The sequence below is a fragment of the Pundamilia nyererei genome, unplaced genomic scaffold (assembly GCF_000239375.1).
Source record: "Pundamilia nyererei isolate P.nyererei 1_Seehausen unplaced genomic scaffold, PunNye1.0 scaffold00018, whole genome shotgun sequence".
Lineage (NCBI taxonomy): Eukaryota > Metazoa > Chordata > Actinopteri > Cichliformes > Cichlidae > Pundamilia > Pundamilia nyererei.
In genome coordinates, this window is record NW_005187419.1 from 1385269 (window position 1) to 1403913 (window position 18645).

An 18645-nucleotide genomic window follows, 5' to 3' on the forward strand; every position below is an offset into this window, starting at 1 on the left:
CTTGTAGAGCCAAACGTGAGGCCATCTGTTTGACCAATAAAGCCTGGTTCAAACCTGGTCATGCAACAGTATAATGATTCCAAGCACAGCAACAAACTTACAATAGTTGAAAAAGACAAGAATCAAGATGTTGTATTAGCAAAGTCCACACAATTAAAATGCTGTGCAGAGAAACCCTCACTAATGCAGTAAGAAAGAAAGTGAGCCCAAACTCATACCCAATAAAAAGACTGATAGTCTTTGTATGCAGTCACTACAGTTCATTGTGCTGTTTTTAAAGGTGAACAGTTTAGAAACACGCTGTTGAATCTTGATGTATTTTAACTCACTGCTTCTGCATTTTTCTTTTGTTTTTGTTCACTCACAGTATGTTATTTGTTGCTGCTCATCCAGGCTTGTATTTAAATAATTCTAGAACCAGAACTTTTGTGCCCTGATAAATTTTAGAATTGAAAGAGAGTGTACCTTATCATGACTGCAATTCCAGATTTTATAGACTTTTAGACCAGAAGCAGAGCACCCAAAGTTAAAATACTTAATTTTCATACAAGTACTTCATAAATGCATTAATAATATTGTTACAGTGACCAGTAATACGTAGAGTGCCATCTCATTATTATGCTCAAACTACTGGAAATAAATCCACACAAAAAATGTTTTATATTTCAGTCTGCTCCGGAAAATTTAACCAAGATTTTCTTTATTTCAAAATGAGACAAATTAGCCGACGGCAGACATCTCGTTCAAAGTCACATCTAAAACTTCTGGAACTGCTTCTTGGCTCCAGCGGCCTTTGTCACTTTGAGGACGTTAAATCTCACTGTCTTGCTGAGGGGTCGGCACTCCCCGACAGTCACAATGTCTCCAACTGTGACGTCTCTGCGGAAGACAAAACAAACAAAGAAATAAAAAAAATAAAAAAAACAGTGCAAAGGGGAATTTAATATGGGTATGCATGTCCAAAAATAAGTTGACAGAAAATGTTGTCATACTGAAGCAAAGCTGCATCAGTTTTTGCCAAAGGCAGTGTCGTCAGAGCTTCCTGAGCTTGGAAGACCATCGTGAGAAAAAACATCATATGCAGCAAAATAAGAGGCTTTGAAGGAACACAGTTATTAACTAAAGGGTTATTTAACAAAACATAATGTGAGGTGCTATACCTAAAGCAAGGTGACAGATGGACCGAGAGGTTCTTGTGCCTCTTCTCAAAGCGGTTGTACTTGCGGATGTAATGCAGGTAGTCACGTCTGATGACAATGGTCCTCTGCATCTTCATTTTGGTCACCACACCTTCAGACAGACAATGGACAGCATTTTGTGTTATACCACTTTCTCTAGTCATAAAATGGCACTGGATAGATTTAGAAAACTGCTCTTAGTACTTTTGTCACTAGACTACATCAGTGTTGCCATTAGGCATTGTCGTCAGAACCCAAAGGGCTTGGAAGACCATCGTGAGATAAGCATCATTTGCAGGACAGTGACAAAAAAGGAAGACATGTGGTTTCTAGTAAATTACACTGTTCTGGTTTCATTTAAAATAAAGTTAAGTTTAGGACGTCTGTAAAAACACTTGTCTGTGCTACAAGACATTCAACTGACCAGAGAGAATACGGCCACGGATGGAAACATTTCCAGTGAAGGGGCATTTCTTGTCAATGTAGGTGCCTTCAATAGCCTGGAGAAAAAACAAACATGTTACTGTATATGAATAAGCGATAAGACTATCAAATCTAACATGAAATCATAATCACAAGTTTGCATCAGTGTTGCCAAAAGGCATTGTCGTCAGAACCTTGCAGGCTTGGAAGACCATCGTGAGAAAAACATCATCTGCAGCTTACAACCAAATAGTTGTTAAATGTATTTAAACGTTTGAAAAATGCCTTGAAATGACTCATTTACCTCTCTTGGTGTTTTGAAGCCCAGCCCAACACTCTTGTGGTAGCGAGGAAGCTTTTCCTTGGTCTCCTTGCCACCATCTGTGATCAGAACACGCTTTTTGTTCTGGAAGATGGTAGGCTGCTTCTGATAGGATCTCTCGGTCTGGTCAGAAATACAGATCAGCGAGTTAAAGCTTTGAAATAGAAATCACATCACCTTCACCACGCATTTCTCTCACACGCCGCCGCTCGTTAGTCGACTTAAGACTTACTTCCTCTCACTAAACCTATGTTCACTTTTGGTTAATATGACATGCAGCCTAACAAGTTACAGAAGACGTGCCTAAAAGCTAAGACTTAACACGCACATCATGCAAAGAGTAGAAGCCGTATTAATAGGGAATGGTAAGTAATAGCACGCTAAGCTAACCAGGCTACCATTCCGGCTACTTGAGCGCTGCACGAGGGAGTACAGAGGAGCAAAAAATGTTGACTATAAGCGCGTAAATGTAGTTTGAAGTGACTCAGGAACAAATATAAGAACACTATAATGGCATATACTTAATTCTAGATGAGTAAAAGGTTTATTAAAGTGTAAATATGTCGATTTAAAGTCACCACGCCGTTTTGCCGAACATACTTGTGCATCCGCCATCTTTGCCAGCCGAGTCGTAAAGAGGCCTGTGTATGCGCGCGACGGACGGAAGACACCGAGGTACGGGAAATGACGTTCATTTAGGCGAGGCTAAAAAAAGATTTAACAGACTTTTTTGGACTAAAATTACAGAGTTATCCTACCACTTTACGTGCGGTAGGGGACATTATAGTTTTTCCCTATTTCTGTTGCCTATAGTTCTATTTGTATATTTGTAAATTAAACTAGAGGGTGAAAAAGTGAGGGTGGCAAGTGCCGCCCACTGGTACGAACAAATAACTGTTATCACGTGATTGCACGGGAACCAGAAACGACCCAAACAGAAAAGAAGATGGCATCACACCCAGGAGGAGGCGATCAAGGTAGTAGCAGCTATCGTCAACAAATAAAATACATATATTTCGACTCTGACAGTGTCGGTGGGAGTCCGATAGACACAGATAATGTGGCGCTTTAACAGTTAACATTTAGTTTGCCGCTTTATTGCTTGCTAAGTGTATCGTTAACATGGATAGGGCTTAGCTTAGCAAAAGTAGCTAAACGTTAGCTTTGCGTTAGCACTGCGTTGTGTAGATGTTCGCGTTACAAAGAGTAAGCAAACGCGTTTGACCGAAAGCGAAACGTACACATTTGGAAACGGCATCCTTTTGACATTAAAAAAATGGCAAATTTCCTCAGTTACGACAGTGTTGAACGCGAATTAACTTAAATTAATACTATCAACTAAATAACTAACACCAGATTTGATGTATTGCCTTTGTATATGTTACGGACAAACAGGTGTCTAGAGTTGAGTTGAACAGGAGATATAAATAATTTACAAAAACAATAGTTTTAAAAACGTGTTTAAACTAATTGTTACGAAAAAATACCTACGATGAAACTGAGAATTGACGTATAATTTTTCTGTCATCTAAAGTTATCTCATAATAATTTGGCGCAATGCTTATTTATCAGCATTTGAGTCATCTAATGAGTGTCTACCTTTGTCTTTCAGGGAATTCCGGAGATCAGATACTGGAAGTCGGAACTATTTTGTTACAGGAGTGAGTACACACTACACTCTTGGGTAGCAGTTTTAAGTGGAATATATCATTTTTGTGAAGGAAATCAACTTGATATAAGGGATTAGGTGTAAGGAGTTTGAGTGCCTTTGTTGACTTGTTTCAGAAGGAAGAGCTGATCACCTCCAATTGCAAGGCTGTTTGTTTGATCTTCTAGGTTGCATGTCAACATAAATAGTGAATCTCATGTTGACCTTGACACATCCGTCAGAGTGCTAGTGTCCTAACGTTGGGTTAAAAGTGCTTTGGCACAGAGAAAATATGTATCATATGTGAACGAGGTTTGTTGTAAGAAAACACATTCAACGCTCAAAGAGAGTAGTAAAGTGCTATATATAAGTAACAGTCCATTTTGAAAGTGCTAATATGCCAAGGTCCAATGATGACAACCAGCTTAGGTAACCAGGTCATCTTAACCCCTTCACTTTGGTTTCTTGCTGTTAAACTAGAGAAAGTGTAAGATGGCTTACTGTTGTGTATTTGTGCTGTATAGTTTCATCTATGAGCGAGTTCAGAGGCAAAGAGATGGCAATAGTGCAGTGACGAGAGAACAGCTTGGTGGAAGCCAGCTGACTGACCCAAAACATAAGAAGCTTGCTCAGTGCCTGCAGCAGATTGGAGACGAGCTGGATGGAAATGTAGAGCTCCAAAGGTTGGTAACTTGTCTGTGTGCCTCTTCAGGCAACTTTAAAGGCGTGGAGTATTATGATATGCAAGTTTGTTCAACTATAACTGTAATAACTTAATTATTTGCTTACCATTATTCAATCTTTTTCCCTAGAATGATAAATGACTCTTCGCTTTGTCCCACAAGAGAGGTTTTTATAAGAGTGGCCTATGAGATCTTTTCAGATGGAATATTTAACTGGGGCAGGGTGGTTGCGTTGTTCTACTTTGCATGCCGACTCGTTATCAAAGTACGTGAAACTGCTATGTTTGGTATTTTAAAATTAATAAATAACAAAAGTAAGGCATGTATTATTGAATTTAAAAAAATCTAAAGATCTTCTCTTTACACCTTTACAGGCTCTTGTAACTCAGATTCCGGATATTATCAGAACCATTATCAGTTGGACCATAGACTATCTCCGGGAACATGTGATCAACTGGATCAGGGAGCAAGGCGGCTGGGTAAGGAGCAAACTAATAAACCTAATTTATTGGCAATAATCAATGTGTCCATATTAATTTTCCTGTGTTTTCGGCATTTTTAGGAGGGTATTCGCTCCTACTTTGGCACACCAACATGGCAGACGGTCGGAGTTTTCTTGGCAGGAGTCCTTACCACTGTTCTTGTCATTCGCAAGATGTGAGGGGAAGCATGAAGAGCAGAGAGGAGAAAGACAGCAAGAATTACAATTGAGGGAAATGGCACAGGAGGAAGAAGAATGCAGAAAGAAATACACTCAACAGGAAGAACTTATCTCGAATTAATTGTTCTTCATTTCTGCCTCTTATTCATATGTAAGAATTGGGAGTTGGACTAATAGCGCTGTTGCACTCAAGATGCCTATGCCACTGGGGAAGCGAGCTGTGCAGGATTACGTGCACAAAATTGAAGGATGGGGAGAGGTTGTCAAGACTTGAACAAGGAATGCATTTTAATTAATTTATTTTTTACTTGGTACACAAGTCACTGCATTCTGTTTTCTACCTTAAATGATATTATGAGAAATGTTTTGATCAAATTAAGAGTTTCCCTTGTTTTGTTTTGTTTAGTTTTTTGCTTCTTTTTTTTTCACAGAAATTGCCTTTCTGCTCTTCCCACTCTCTCCATCCATTTTACATCATTGTCTGTATGCTAGCCAATCCACATTCTCATGTATTTGTGAGTGTTCACTGGTGTAAATCTGTAATGTTCTTCTGGCACTGAACGTGTAAGAAGGTGGTCATATTCCATGGAGTTAAAGAGATATTTTTGCGGAAATATTTAGAAAACGGTATATATTAAGAGAACTCTGATAAAAGTTTGGGTTTAATTAACCCCCAGTTCATTTCTCTTCTTCCAGTTGGTGCAGCACCCAATTCTTCTGTATAAACTTGTGTTTATGTTTAACATGAATCATCAGATGGTTAAAAAAATAGTCATATAATCTCTCTGAAAGGAAAGTGAAAGAACTGCAATCTTGTGTAATATACAATCATATGGTGTTTGGGGGCATTTTGACCAGCATTCTGACCTTAACGTGACACTCAATAATTCTGTTACTTCTCGGTGTTCTTTTGGTCTACTGAAGGTTTGACGCTGCAGACACAGAAAGCAATTGATTGCTCACAGATTCTTACCTCACTTTACACATATTCAAAGTACTGTATTTTGTACGTGAGTTATTCAAACTGCGACTTTGTCTAAACAGCAAAAGTCTTTTTATACGTTCTTCTTGTTTGTCAGTGCCTTGGTGGTTTTTGTTTTCTTTTTTAACTCTGAAATCATTTTGATATTCTCAAGTTTTCACCTTTTCTATATCATATTTGTAAGAGTAAAATTTCCTTCAAGTCTCCCTTGAAATCTTTTTGCAGTGACTTTGTATGCTGTAATATTAAAAATAAATCTTTTAACTATTCTCTGTAGCTGTGCGTTAATCACACACAGAATGTTGACTATACTAAAAAGGCTTACAGCAGTATGATCTCATAAAATATGGCTCAGACTTTTTGCCATCAGTCACACCCCCTACTTTTTCTTATGTCAGTAAATCAGCATACCAGCTATCCCTGTTTTCCTGTTCCTAGAAAATGCATATGTTGCTGGAAATGTAGAGACAAATAGAAACTTAAGTCTCCCGAGAGGTGTTTGAACTTGTATAGATCAACACAAACAATGTGCTAGTTAGATTATACATTAGTGTCAATTTTTAATGCAAAGTAAGACGCCAGGAAGCACACTGATATTATTTAATGTCCAAGTTAAGACATCAACCTTTTCAATTTTATAAACATAACCCAAGGCTTAGTAATCCAAAGTATAGCCTTCAGATAATTTTGGAGAAATGGTGGATTATCAAACTGATAAATAATCTTTAGATATTAATAATGTCTTCTCTGGCATTAGCCTTGCTCTGCACCAAAGTTTCTGGTAAATATGTCATAGTCATCAGTCATCAGACTAAGGCCTTTCTTTTATCATTATTATTATTATTATTATTATTAATTAAAGGATATTGGATATAACCTTAAAAGGCTGAAAAGTAAAATGAGACCAACTTTATCCTAATAGGAAACCATTATATTTATTATAGTAATAGTAATAATATAATTAGTAACTATATAGCTGTAACTTCTAAATCATGTGAACTATCAATTTATAAGTATTACAAACTTGTTTTTTTTTTTATGAAATAAAAAGAGAGATCAAACTTTTTTCACAGACTTCACAGTTTTCTATTTATTGACTCAACATAAACATTGACACATGCAACATTACAAGACACAATGCTAAAAATCAATCCTCTTTTATATTTCATTTTATTTTTAATTTACGATATTTTAGGCAAAAGCAGTTTGTTAAAGTGGAGGCTCACAAATGTTTTATGGTCCCTCACACATCAACAAAAGCCAAAGACACTTGTTCGAAGCACAACATGAAATGATGAGCGGTTAATATGAAATTGCAGCTGGAATAAAGTAGCTGAGGGCTCTATCGAGTTTCCAGCATGCCATCTTTGATTCTCCATCTCCAAGAAGTGCTGAAGTCTGGAGCTGGAAAACAGCGGAGCTCCAGGCCGGACTCTTGTACCTCCTCATCGTGACCAATCTGCTGGCCGTGCTCAGTTTTCAGTGTGTAAACCCTCTGAGAGATCTAAATCAGACACAGATAAACGTCAAACTAGTATAATCTTCTATTTTTTCTACTTAAATGGACAAACAACATATACTTTTTGGATATAATAGTGTGGGATTCTGTGAGTATACCTCACCTGATCACTGATTCCAGTGGCAATATGGCCCACCTTCACCCGACGCATCTCTCTGATCCGGATTTTCTTATCACTAAAGTCTCTGATGCAGACATCCACCCCTGGACCAATCATAAAGCAGAGTGAGGCACATGACCAAAGAGAAAAAAAATTATATACAATTAGGTATCATATTAAACAGAAGAGCTTTTTATCTCACCTTCAAAACAGCAAGGTGGTGGCTGCTGTGTGTGACCCAGGAAATCCAAACTGAACACCTGCACATCTGGCTGGCTATTGTAGGAGAAGACACCGGAGCTGAGGTCGTCTCCTGGGCTCAGAGACCAGCGGCCAGAGTCCTGGAAAAAGGGGAACACAAACCAAACAGTAGGTCTATTATTTCTGCTGTTAACCAAAACAATAGGCCGCCAGAGAAGTTCTTTTAAAAACTGTTCGCCTAACAACATGTTTTCCCTGATATTTTGGCTTTATTTCTGCTCTGCATTTTGATTTACCTTTTTGTCCCATGGTTCCCAGTTCGAGTAAGGGTCACTGCTAAGGCAAGACAACAACTGCTCCTGCATCTCAGCAGAATGAAGCTGGGAGAGGCTGCTCAGATAGAAATCTGCAAACAAACGAAAAAACAAAAGCATACAGAGTTCAAGCATCTGCCATACTTAACACCTGAAATTAAATACAGCTTAAAGAAAAGCTCACCTCCAACCAGCTTCCGTAGCTCAAGTTCAGGTACCGTGGTGATTTTGTTGTCCCTCTTGTGGCTCAGCTCCGAGATCAGCATTTGTGGTTCATGAGGCGAGCCTCGTTTCGATTTCTTAGAATCAGCGTCTGCCTCTCCCTCATCAGTCAGTTTCTTTGTCCTCCTCCCTGTTGTGATCAGCTTTTCCATGGACTCTTGGTGCATCTCTTCATCCTCAAAGTCAGCACTGCTGCTGATGAGTTGCATGGAGTCACTTGGTTTGTTGGTGTTAAGCAAGGGCTCTAAATAGGGACCCTTCACTGGGTTGGTGAGTCCTCCAACTGCAATCAAATCAATAAAAATGAAATGAACTTATGTACCTACGATAAACTGATTAAAAAATGTATAGCAGGTATTACTAAACTCAATGTGGTCAACTGATGGTCACTAAAAAGAGCATTCCATACCATATAAATGCAAAATAACAAACTCTCAATTGTCTGTAAACTCACTGCTGAAACCACCATCAAGCCAGATGCAGTGCAGATTTACCTTCTCTTAGAGCTCTGTCAGTTTTTTCTCTGAGGTCAGTTGCTGATGATCTCTTCAGTGGATCCTTCTGGAGTCCTGCTTTTATAACTTCAGCAGTGAGAGAGCCACAGTCAGGTGGGATCTCTCTCAGAGGCGGGGGCTCATTAGCAATCTGTAAACCAATCAACCAAGGAAATTCAGTCAAGGCTTGATACGAGTACTCTAAAGAACAAACATCTGTCAATAAAGTATTCGAAGAATACCTTCAAGTAAAGGCGACAATTATAGTATCTTGTCCAAGGCTGACAACCATTGAGCATGTGCAGTAACATACAGCAGCTGCTCCACACATCTGCTTTAGCTCCGCGGGGTTCTCCTTTTATTATTTCAGGGGCCATGTGAGTCTCTGTGCCCTTCAGATCTGTAATCAAATACATTGAGAAAATTGTGAATTCGGACATGTAAGTGGAGAAATTGCACATCTTGCCAAATTACTCAGTGACAAAGTATTTACCTTTGGACCTACTGAGGCTCTGACCCTGATTGTCGAGCCTTTCGGCATGTCCAAAGTCACATAGGAAGGTGTCTCTACCATCGTCCGACAGCAACACGTTGTCGGCTGTGAGAAACAAGTAGAGTCAGTAATCCATTGCATTAATCTGTGTGCTGCTGTGTGATGTCAGTGGAGCTTGGTTGATTTCCATGACTTGTGCTGTGTAGTTTTTAGATGACATAATTAGAAACAGGGCAGCTGCTTAGACAAAACAGTCTAAGACAAAGGAGCCAAATGAATGGAAAATATGAAGTCACACAGGGACAGCTGCTGTGCTAAACTCTTTAATGTGGAATGGATGTGGAAACTAGTCACAAACCGTACGCAGATAAAGAAGAGATGTGGTATTATTGTCTAGCTTTTCCTGAGAAATTACAGACAGCAGATGGCGCTTGAGATACACCACAACACATGTCTTGTCAGCTCTTAAGATATTCTCTGTCTTTTTTGCTCTTCCTCAATCTCAGTTTCTGTTCTGTTTTTGTGTTTCCTTTGTTCTTCTATATAACCCTTTCCACTTTATTTTCATCTTCTGTATTCTTTCTGTCCATTGTACTTTTTCTCCTCTTCTTCTCTTTCGAACTACTTCCTGCTCTTTGTCCCATCCCCCCCCTCACTCCGTTTTGTTCTCCCTTTCTCTCTCGCTCTCCTGATTTTGTGCACATGCGCCGTGTCTAGAGAACAGCAGTGAGTCACACTGTGGGAAATTCCCAGCCCGTCTTTTTCTCTGTGGTAATCTGGTTTCACAACCCAGGTGCTTGAAGATCAAATCTAGACTGTATCTATGACACTTGTGTTCCAAACAACAGCTGCGCATAGACACAAAATCCTCTGATGAGAACTAATTACAAATCTGACTTTCTCTCTGTCTTTTTTTCAACTTTCCACTACCACAACAAGTAAAAGTCAAGCTGACACATTTCTTAGTTTTACTGTTATTACTATTGTTCTCTAGCTGTTAATGTTCATAATGAAAGTGTTGTGAGGCAGTGCCAATATCGATATATTGTTACTTTTTTGGATTTAACATTTACATTCCATACTTTATCACTCAACAACATCACCAATATTTAGGAAGTCACAGGAACAGTCCCAGTCATTATTAATTTGTACATTATATAGAGATAAAAAGTGGATAAAACTTAACAACTTCACTTTGTGGATTTATTTGCTGTTGTAAATTGATTAAATTACACTAAATTTCTTATAAAAGCTCACTCTTAAGATACGTGTCATGTTCAGTCATAAAGTGGGCACACCAAACATCATAAATATGAGGCTAACATTCAAGTCATCTAAGATTTCAAAGGTATGGTATTTGTATAATATACCTTTAATATCGAGATGCACCACCCTTTTCTTCACTAAGTACTCCAACGCTGTTAAAACTTGAGAGTGGTAGTGGAGACTTAAATCCTCTGGCAGTCGACCACGTTCCACTATCAGTTGGCCCAAAGAGCCTGGAATAACACAAAATGTTAGAGCGGGACAAAGACTGTTGTCTTAGTAATATTTACCAACAGAGAGCATCTGATTAATCTTTTCCTCTGGGTTATGGCTTGTAAAGAAGCCAGCACTTAATGACAATGGAAAAATGTGTCAGGTATATCAATGTTTATCAGGAAGGGAGCTTGCGTCACACGTTTGGTGCAGTTTGGACAAACACTCTTTGAGTAAGGTCAACAGTCATTTCGAGCATCCCAGAAACACCCACTTCCGCATCTCAACACTAATCACATCCGTATTTTTCTGCACTTGAACTCAGTCGACTCAAGTTCCATGTACTGTACATGTTGTGCACTTAATTGATTCCATCTGTTTCTTGAGTTTAAATGACAACAGGAGTAGTTAGTATCAACAACATACGCTGTGTGTGAAGGGAAGATAGTGGGATTGTTTACCAGCTTTGTGTTCCATCAGAAGGACGACATTAGGCCCCTCTCTAACCACTCCAAAGAGCTTCACCACACGAGGAGATCTGAGGGCACTCCACGCACCCACCTCCTCACTGTTGAACCTCTTCAGGGCAATCTTTAAGAAAAAGATGGAACGTAAAATACTAAGATTATGTACATACTTTTATACAAGACTGTTTTTATACAAATCGATATGCTGTAAATTACCTTTTTGGCAGCAAATTTGAACCCACTGTTCACATCTTCAGCACTGTGTACTTCACCATAGGAGCCTTCCTTGATGAAGTGCTGGAGGACATACTCTCTCCCTTCTTTGTATTCTGAGTCCACAGGCTGAATTTTCTGTCAGGAAGAGACAAACAGGTTAGTTTGGTTCAGCCACTTTTCAAATCAAAACATACCGAAGCAAGCAGACTGAAGCAAAGCAGAACTTACTTCATGATAAAAAATGAGTCCCTCATTGCTAACAGAGTCAGCTTCCGAGAACTCGTCTTCGTCTTCCCTAGTCTCCCTCTCCACTTCTTTGAAAAATGGCCCTGTGTAGCATGGATCCCCCTGACTGACAAGGCCTCTGAGCCCAGCAAGGGCCAGTGAGCAGTCTCCCACACTGCTAAGAGAGCTGTTGTTGTGCTCATATGACCGAACACTGGAGAGGTTACCCAAAACTGGCCAGTTCAAAGGGGAACAGCTTGAGCCTTTGTTGTAAACTTGTTGGCTGTAAAAAGAAGCCCTTCGGTCGTCTTCCTCTGAGCTTTCAAAGCTGCTACAGCAAGAGGTACTGAGATCGCTTCTCTCTTCAACAGAAGAGTCCCCCTACAAGAAGAAGAAGAAGAAAAAGTTCTTAGACAATATAGTGTTTACATCCTCCGATAAATTTGCTCTAGGCTTAAAAATTCAAGGCCTAAAGAGGCGGGGTTGTTGGAATTCAATGTTTCACTTCCACAATTTAGGAAGGGTAATGTTTACATGGGAACTTCTAGAGATTAGGACCCTATTGTTGAAGACAATTTAAATTCTTTTAACAGCACAGCATACTAAATATTAACACATTTTTGAATCCAGTTTCATAGTCAAGACTCAGAGAGATGTGATGAGTAACCTCACCAGGATCGGGATCAGAGAACTTCCACTTTCTTGTTCAGGCACTCCAGAAGGCATTCGACGTCTCTGTCGCTGCTTGTCCTTCTTCTTCTGCTGCTTCTTCCTCTTCCCCTTACGTTTCTGTCTCCTATGGGTACTCTTTCTTGAGGAGAGTATTGATGTGCTTGCTTCCTGGATGGTGGCCATTGTTTGGCACGCCACATTGTTTTGGTCAGATGAAAGACTTCAAAAGAAATTTGAAGAAAGCAAAAGGAATTTAAGGCATGTTTACACAATTCAGCACAGACCCTTAAACAGAAATTTAATTTATAATGCGGAGAATGTCCCCAAGATCTTACCTAGTGGTTAAGCATTTAGGGAAGGCACGGAAGGAGCGGTCATAACAGGACGGGCTGAACTCTTGGGAGTCCTGGGTTTCACCTAAACGAGCACAGTGTTAATGTAAAATTGGCTCACAGGAAAGTTCATTGATGTGATACACTATAAAAATAAGATATATTTACATTCTGCCTGAGCAACAATGGTTGAGGTCTTGAACTGCATTCCTTCCACTTGTTCTGCAGTTCCATGTGTCAGGAGTTTAGTGAGTTTATCAGCAGACCACTTTTGCGTAAATCCCATTTTGCCATCCTTCCCCTCATCTTGCGCCTCCTCAGTCTCCTGCTCTGCATTGGAGCATGATGGATATGTCCCCTTCAGGTCAGCTTTTGGTGGTCCAGTGAAAGGCGCTGTTGAGTTGAAGAGCCTCTGTCTCACCGCCATGTTATCTTCTAAATCTGCAAGAGACACATAAATAACGATCTTCCTTATCAACTGTCTCCTGCCTTTATGTTTTGTCTTTAATCTTAAATAAGAGTTAATCAATTTCGTTTTAGTTATAGATGCCAGGGTTGTTTGTGTGGCTATAACCAGAGAGTTAAAAGTAACTTTTTTAGTATTATTATTTAAATATTCATTAGTGAATTTGTTTTTGGTCGAGGGCAACATATTTGGCTCCTTTATAAACCGAGCTTTCGATTTTGATGAACACGTTACTTCAGAGCTCACAGTGCGTGATATTTATTCAGTTAGTCAGATGCTTGCTGCGACTCATCAAGAGTGACCTTTAGAAATGTTGTGAAGTTTGTATAAGCATAAACCATTTCTCCAAAATGTAACAAAGGACTTTTATCTGCTAATGTGAGCGTGGGAGTGAGGATACCTAAAAAGGGGAACAAATGGATTCTGAAAACTAAACACATCTCAGGTTAAAGGTTGCAATGCATTTTGCTGTTTGTTTTTGTTCATTTTTTCTTAATTTTTCGTTCTTAGTATTTTTTCAGTTTGCATCTATGGCGCACTTTGCAAATACTTTCCACGGTGCCATTTGCCTGCTGTAATCGAGCACAACAGAAAAGCTCATAAATCTGACTGAAGATCCAACTGAAAGGTTTACGACGGAAATATACACCCATGCATAAACGCAAAAATAATTTGATCTGCTTCATTATGGCTCGTTTGAAGTTTAACATATTTTACTGCGCCACACATGGTTAGGAGCGCAGATGAACTGAAACTGTGAAATTTGAGGTGGGCAGATGAGACAGGAAATTAAACCCCGGCCTTGTTTTCACAGTTGCAAACTCTGTCGCTCAGTGCATGCAGTCTGTTTCAGTCAGAGGAAGTAGGCAATGCCTGGGCTGCACAGCCTGGGCTAATTTGAAATAAAGATTTGCATGGCTGCCTGTTCACACCTTAAAAGTTATCACCAGCACAATAGGTAGGACTGTAAAACCAACACAGGAAAACTACATGCAGTTTAAAAGGCACAAACTGAGAACTACATTTAGAGCACTACAGTTGCAATTAGTTGCATCAGTTTGTCCATTACACTAGCAGCTTATCACACAAAGATTAAGCCTAAATTCTTGACTAAAACAATCACATGCACACTACATGCTTTTGCTGCTGACAACACCAATAAAGTATAGATACAAGTAACAATACAGCAAAAAATAACATCAAAACATAATCAAAATTACGTTAAAGCTGTTTGAGTTTATTAATGATACTACCTTATACGCAGACTTCATGCACCGCAAGATTATCTAGAGCGAAGCAACTCAACTGTCACTTCCGTCTTAAGACGCTGCACCACCACACCCCAATGAATTTACGTGGAAAGGAAATAGAGAAAACCCCACTGCAACAAACAGGCACAAAAACAGACTCTGTATGTGTGAGCCGACGTAGCGGGCAGACATACCAATAGATGCCAGTCTGAACTGCATTCTCAAGTATTTGTTCTGAATAACCTGTCATCGACACGAACTAGGTGCTCCGTTTGCGTGCCTTCATGTTCGACTTTTCAGTAACGACTCGGCTCAGTCGCTGCCGCTTTGCTTTCTGCTCTCCTGATACTGGCTTTCAGCCAACTGGGGGGAGGAGCTGGCTGACTATGACTTATGGGAAATGCATCTACACTTCCCCATATTCCCCCCTCCTTCTGCTCCCTCTAACAGGGCTGGTTTACTTGCTCTGCCCTCTTGAGTACTACCAATTAAAGGATCAGGTTTGCTTATGGGTATGGTGACAAACATAAAATGTGAACTATGAACTGTGATGCAAGTAGTGGTAATATCTAAACCCTTTCAAGCTTTACATACTATCAAGATACAGGGTTTTAATGAGGAATAAGCAAAGGGTGTGATTAGTACAAAAAATCAGTTAAAAAAGTTTCTTTAATGGGTGAAAAACAATTTCAATTCTGTGTGCACTTTAAACCAGGTAGTCTGATAATCACCTGGAATGGACAGTCAACTTTCTGTACACATTCACACCACTAAATGTGAAGGGATTTGTGGCCTTTCATTTGCTCTGATATTCTAATAAGTGCGTGCCCTGTAGCAAGCCAACATTCAAGAGCCCGTCACATGTCATGTCACACACCCACATTCTCCACTATATGTCCTGTTGTTAAAACAACAAAGAGTTTCTTTCTTTATGAAAATGTGGCAGTGTGAAAACTCACATTATGAGCATCTTCTTGCGAAAAATTATTTCCGAAAACAGTGTTTAGACTGAGGCAAGCGTATGAGCTGTCAATAATCTGATGGCTCTATCTGAAATAATCTCACTTGCTTTTCTCTTGAGCAGAAAAACAACTTAGTCATATAAAAACCACTACAGGAAACTCGGAACACCACTTGACAGGTTCTGGTACATGCCTTAATCGAAAAGCTCAATGGAAGTTGCTCACTCCACCCCTACTGATAAGGAAACTGTTTGTCATGACAACAATATCTCTGCTAAACCGGCATAAGTTTAAGGACACAGGTACAGACATTGTAGACAGTCAAAGCATTTAGAATTTTGTTTTTGGTACTCTATTAGTCACCAACTTCACATATTATGACTCATAAAAAAGGCAACAATTAGTACAAATTATCAGTTCGTCTGCCAATCATTTTCTCATTTACTCATTCTGTCTAGAGCTGAAATATTTAGTCAGTTTAGCCACAACATTATGTGCAACAGATTAACTGTGTGACAAAAAAAAACTGTCAAAAGTTACTAGCTCAAGGTTCAAAATTTTAAGGTTTCTTTTAAGATGTCACTGTGACCAGTGTTTTTTGGGGTGAAGTTGTTTTTTGCTCTGCAATTTGCTGGTTTTGATTTTTAAATTTCATGTTTTTAATTGCCTCTTCATATTATTAAAAGCTTGACAGAAATTCTGCTTTGTTTTGGATGGATTGTTTTAAGCTGTGAATGAATCTGGAAACAGACTGTTAAACAGATAAGTATCGGCCTATACGTCTCAGCTTGGGGCACACCACCAATTCTGACCATATTCCAAACTTCATTTCTAGAAACCCTATACCTGAAATGAATCTCCAATGTACTTCACTATTGCCATATATTGCTCATGCAGTCCTGAGAATATTTCACTTTTTGCAAAAGAAGTCTGTGCAACTCTAAGGTCATTTTTTAACTTCTGTTCCAACTTTCTGCACTGACAAGCATGGCATTTTACTAACTGGAGAAATGGCAATGACTGGTTATCAAATTCTGCAAATTCATTTTGCAGGTCAAGTAATCAACACTAAAGTCTTTTCATTTACATGCAAACTGAACCTACACTTCCCTGTCAGTGTCACCAGAAACCTAAACAATTATGCTTTAGAGGAGTTTTGCACCCTAAATGTCTACACATATCTAATAAACATGTAACTAATAGTGCACACTATAAACTTTAATCCATAATGACCTTTGCTGTGGAAATCTTGAACTAAACTGTAACAAAACATACAGTTGGTGACTGTACAGCTTCTGCTGCTCTGTTTCTCTCACAGAGATTAATGAAATTCCAAAGCCTTTAGTAACGACTGCTAAAAGGAACTCAGAAAACACAGGCAAGAGTTCCTTAAGAGAACCGGTGGCTGCTTCTCAGGAAAGCATTCCAGTCCTCAACTACACATTCTAAAAGATTGCAAAAAAACATCTGCAGGCACACATTTAAATGCAGCTCCAAGTACTCAGTCATACCTCTTGTCTAATGTCTAACAACTTCCCTTTTTCTAGTTACTTCCTCAATATTAACTTCAATGAAGAAACAGTCAGTTACAGTAAGAATGCATAGTCCTCTCTTTGCTGGACATTATTTCCATTAAACTGAGATGTTCTATAAACTCCTTGCATTTTAAAAGAATAATTACCCAGGAAAATTCAGAGCTAAGCCATTGTTATTAATGTTATCCCAGTTTTTCTGTAAACATTACTGGGTTCTTTGACAAATTAAAATTAATTCGGAAAACAGTTTTCTCATGAATCAATAATAGAAATGTGTATTTGACACCTCACGGAAAAACATTCTTCTCCATTTCCCAATGCTATCCAACATAGGTTTACTAAACATGGCCAAAGTCAACAAATCTAAAAGCATGTATATTATAATAATGTTCTACTAAGCTGCAATCTTTCTATACATTTTCTATATAGTGAGCTCATCTTAATACAGTCATATTTGCACTTTCTTGCTATCTTGCAAAGAAAATGAGAACAGGATATTTGCACAGGAGGAACAAAAGGTTTTTCGTTTAAGGGTGGACTTGGACCAGTGCTGCTTCGCTTGTAAATGCAGGCCAGGAGTTTGACTCTGGGCCAAGAAAGATCCAGCAAGCATTGGTGCATTATGGAGGCCCAGCATAACTTGGACCTGAAAAATAGGACCTGCCAAGAGTGACTAATGTAAACAATTACATCTGGTGAATGTAATTGTTTAGCTCTATCAGATTACATGAGGGCTCTAATGTTTAAATGAAACAGATAAGAGCATAAAAAGATATATGACTGCATATATTGCGACAACATATAATAACATACATAACGGCTATTCTTATGAGGACTCCTATAACAAATCTAGCAAGTTTTTTTTTCTATCACTAATATGCTCTTAATTTTTTTTTACCAGGTAAGAACATCAACATATCCATGTTTAGAGTTAGTACAGCCTTTGTGACAAAAAATAAAAATAAAATGAGGGTACCACTGAGAAGTATAAGCAGTACGACGGAAATTATATTCTGTACAGTAAAATCTACAGTAAGCCACTATAACAATTTACCTACCAATGGTCACCTTTGATGTTTAACTATTTAGCGATTCATTTAAAATGAACATAATTTGACTAAACAGTAATTTCATGTGTATACACGCGCTGTTATTGTGTGCACGCGCACTAACTTCCTTCTAGCCACATTCACCGCCATTTCACATAAAACTTAGGCCCAAAATGTTTGAAGTATTCGTTAAACAGTCAAACATGTAAATCGAGAAATCGAGTTCTCGACAAACAGCGGGAAACACTGAAGTCAGAAAGCTCTTAACTTCGTTAAACCGTTTATGATAAATACTATATATTCTTCACTTACCGTATTTCCCGTAACTAGGCGTCGGCCGATGGCGATCTTGACATCATGTAGCTTCTTTCCTGTTTCCGCTTGAATTTCGAAGTAGTTTTTGGGTTCCCTTAATTTTTACAATAACAACATTTAACGCCAGAATGCAAAGACATATTGCGCTATTATTAATCACTGACTGTAACAGTATGTTTAAATGTTGCTCGGACCGAGCACAATGTTTGCGTGTGGCTGTAAGGTATAGTTGTGCTTTTAATTTGAAGATAAAATGCACTCTCTTCATGTAAGCGTCTGTTTTTAATTTAAAGACAAGAGGATAAGCGGTCGTGCAGCGGGAAAGGGGAGCTGTTTAATAAACTGCACATAAAAAGCCTTTGTTTGTCTGTTTGTTCTATGTTGTTAATAAACTATTACTATATATCGAGGTCTTGCTTGCTTTCTGCTGAGATATA

At 38.8% G+C, this 18645-nt stretch overlaps 3 protein-coding genes across 5 annotated transcripts; 1 reads left to right on the forward strand and 2 right to left on the reverse strand.

The window, feature by feature from the left end:
- Positions 1 to 656: 656 nt before the first annotated feature.
- Positions 657 to 2603, reverse strand: rps11 (ribosomal protein S11). Its single transcript, XM_005726036.2, has 5 exons — positions 2524 to 2603; positions 1906 to 2046; positions 1603 to 1678; positions 1161 to 1290; positions 657 to 879 (listed from the first exon to the last, which is right to left on the reverse strand). Exons 1-5 carry the CDS (start codon positions 2536 to 2538, stop codon positions 756 to 758), a joined length of 486 nt encoding a protein of 161 aa, XP_005726093.1. The 5' UTR covers positions 2539 to 2603; the 3' UTR covers positions 657 to 755.
- Positions 2604 to 2677: 74 nt separating this feature from the next.
- On the forward strand, positions 2678 to 6166 carry baxa (BCL2 associated X, apoptosis regulator a). Its single transcript, XM_005726035.1, has 6 exons — positions 2678 to 2900; positions 3536 to 3584; positions 4096 to 4254; positions 4384 to 4519; positions 4629 to 4733; positions 4817 to 6166. The coding sequence occupies exons 1-6, from the start codon at positions 2870 to 2872 to the stop codon at positions 4913 to 4915; spliced, it is 579 nt and encodes a 192-aa protein (XP_005726092.1). The 5' UTR covers positions 2678 to 2869; the 3' UTR covers positions 4916 to 6166.
- A 793-nt stretch (positions 6167 to 6959) lies between these two features.
- On the reverse strand, positions 6960 to 18267 carry map3k14a (mitogen-activated protein kinase kinase kinase 14a). Of its 3 annotated transcripts, none has more exons than XM_005726038.1 (16): positions 18206 to 18267; positions 12800 to 13072; positions 12635 to 12716; positions 12300 to 12519; positions 11631 to 12008; positions 11403 to 11537; positions 11181 to 11310; positions 10611 to 10739; positions 9241 to 9345; positions 8990 to 9147; positions 8748 to 8898; positions 8216 to 8536; positions 8014 to 8123; positions 7719 to 7857; positions 7520 to 7620; positions 6960 to 7401 (listed from the first exon to the last, which is right to left on the reverse strand). In XM_005726038.1, exons 2-16 carry the CDS (start codon positions 13056 to 13058, stop codon positions 7240 to 7242), a joined length of 2580 nt encoding a protein of 859 aa, XP_005726095.1. In that variant the 5' UTR covers positions 13059 to 13072; positions 18206 to 18267; the 3' UTR covers positions 6960 to 7239. The 3 variants fall into 3 exon arrangements, with proteins under 3 accessions (XP_005726095.1, XP_005726094.1, XP_005726096.1); XM_005726037.2 differs by lacking the exon at positions 18206 to 18267 and adding an exon at positions 14542 to 14716; XM_005726039.1 differs by lacking the exon at positions 18206 to 18267 and adding an exon at positions 14351 to 14484.
- Positions 18268 to 18645: the final 378 nt, after the last annotated feature.

Coding starts and splice junctions, on each gene's coding strand:
- rps11 (XM_005726036.2), bottom strand. Junction 1,679..1,905: donor GCTTCAAAACACCAAGAGAG/GTAAATGAGTCA, acceptor TTTTTTCTCCAG/GCTATTGAAGGCACCTACAT. Junction 880..1,160: donor CATCTGTCACCTTGCTTTAG/GTATAGCACCTC, acceptor TGTCTTCCGCAG/AGACGTCACAGTTGGAGACA.
- baxa (XM_005726035.1), top strand. CDS start 2,870: ATGGCATCACACCCAGGAGGAGGCGATCAAG. Junction 3,585..4,095: donor GGAACTATTTTGTTACAGGA/GTGAGTACACAC, acceptor TGTGCTGTATAG/TTTCATCTATGAGCGAGTTC. Junction 4,734..4,816: donor TCAGGGAGCAAGGCGGCTGG/GTAAGGAGCAAA, acceptor CGGCATTTTTAG/GAGGGTATTCGCTCCTACTT.
- map3k14a (XM_005726037.2), bottom strand. CDS start 14,566: ATGCAGTTCAGACTGGCATCTATTG. Junction 12,520..12,634: donor CCTAAATGCTTAACCACTAG/GTAAGATCTTGG, acceptor TTTCTTTTGAAG/TCTTTCATCTGACCAAAACA. Junction 7,402..7,519: donor CCACTGGAATCAGTGATCAG/GTGAGGTATACT, acceptor TGTCTGATTTAG/ATCTCTCAGAGGGTTTACAC.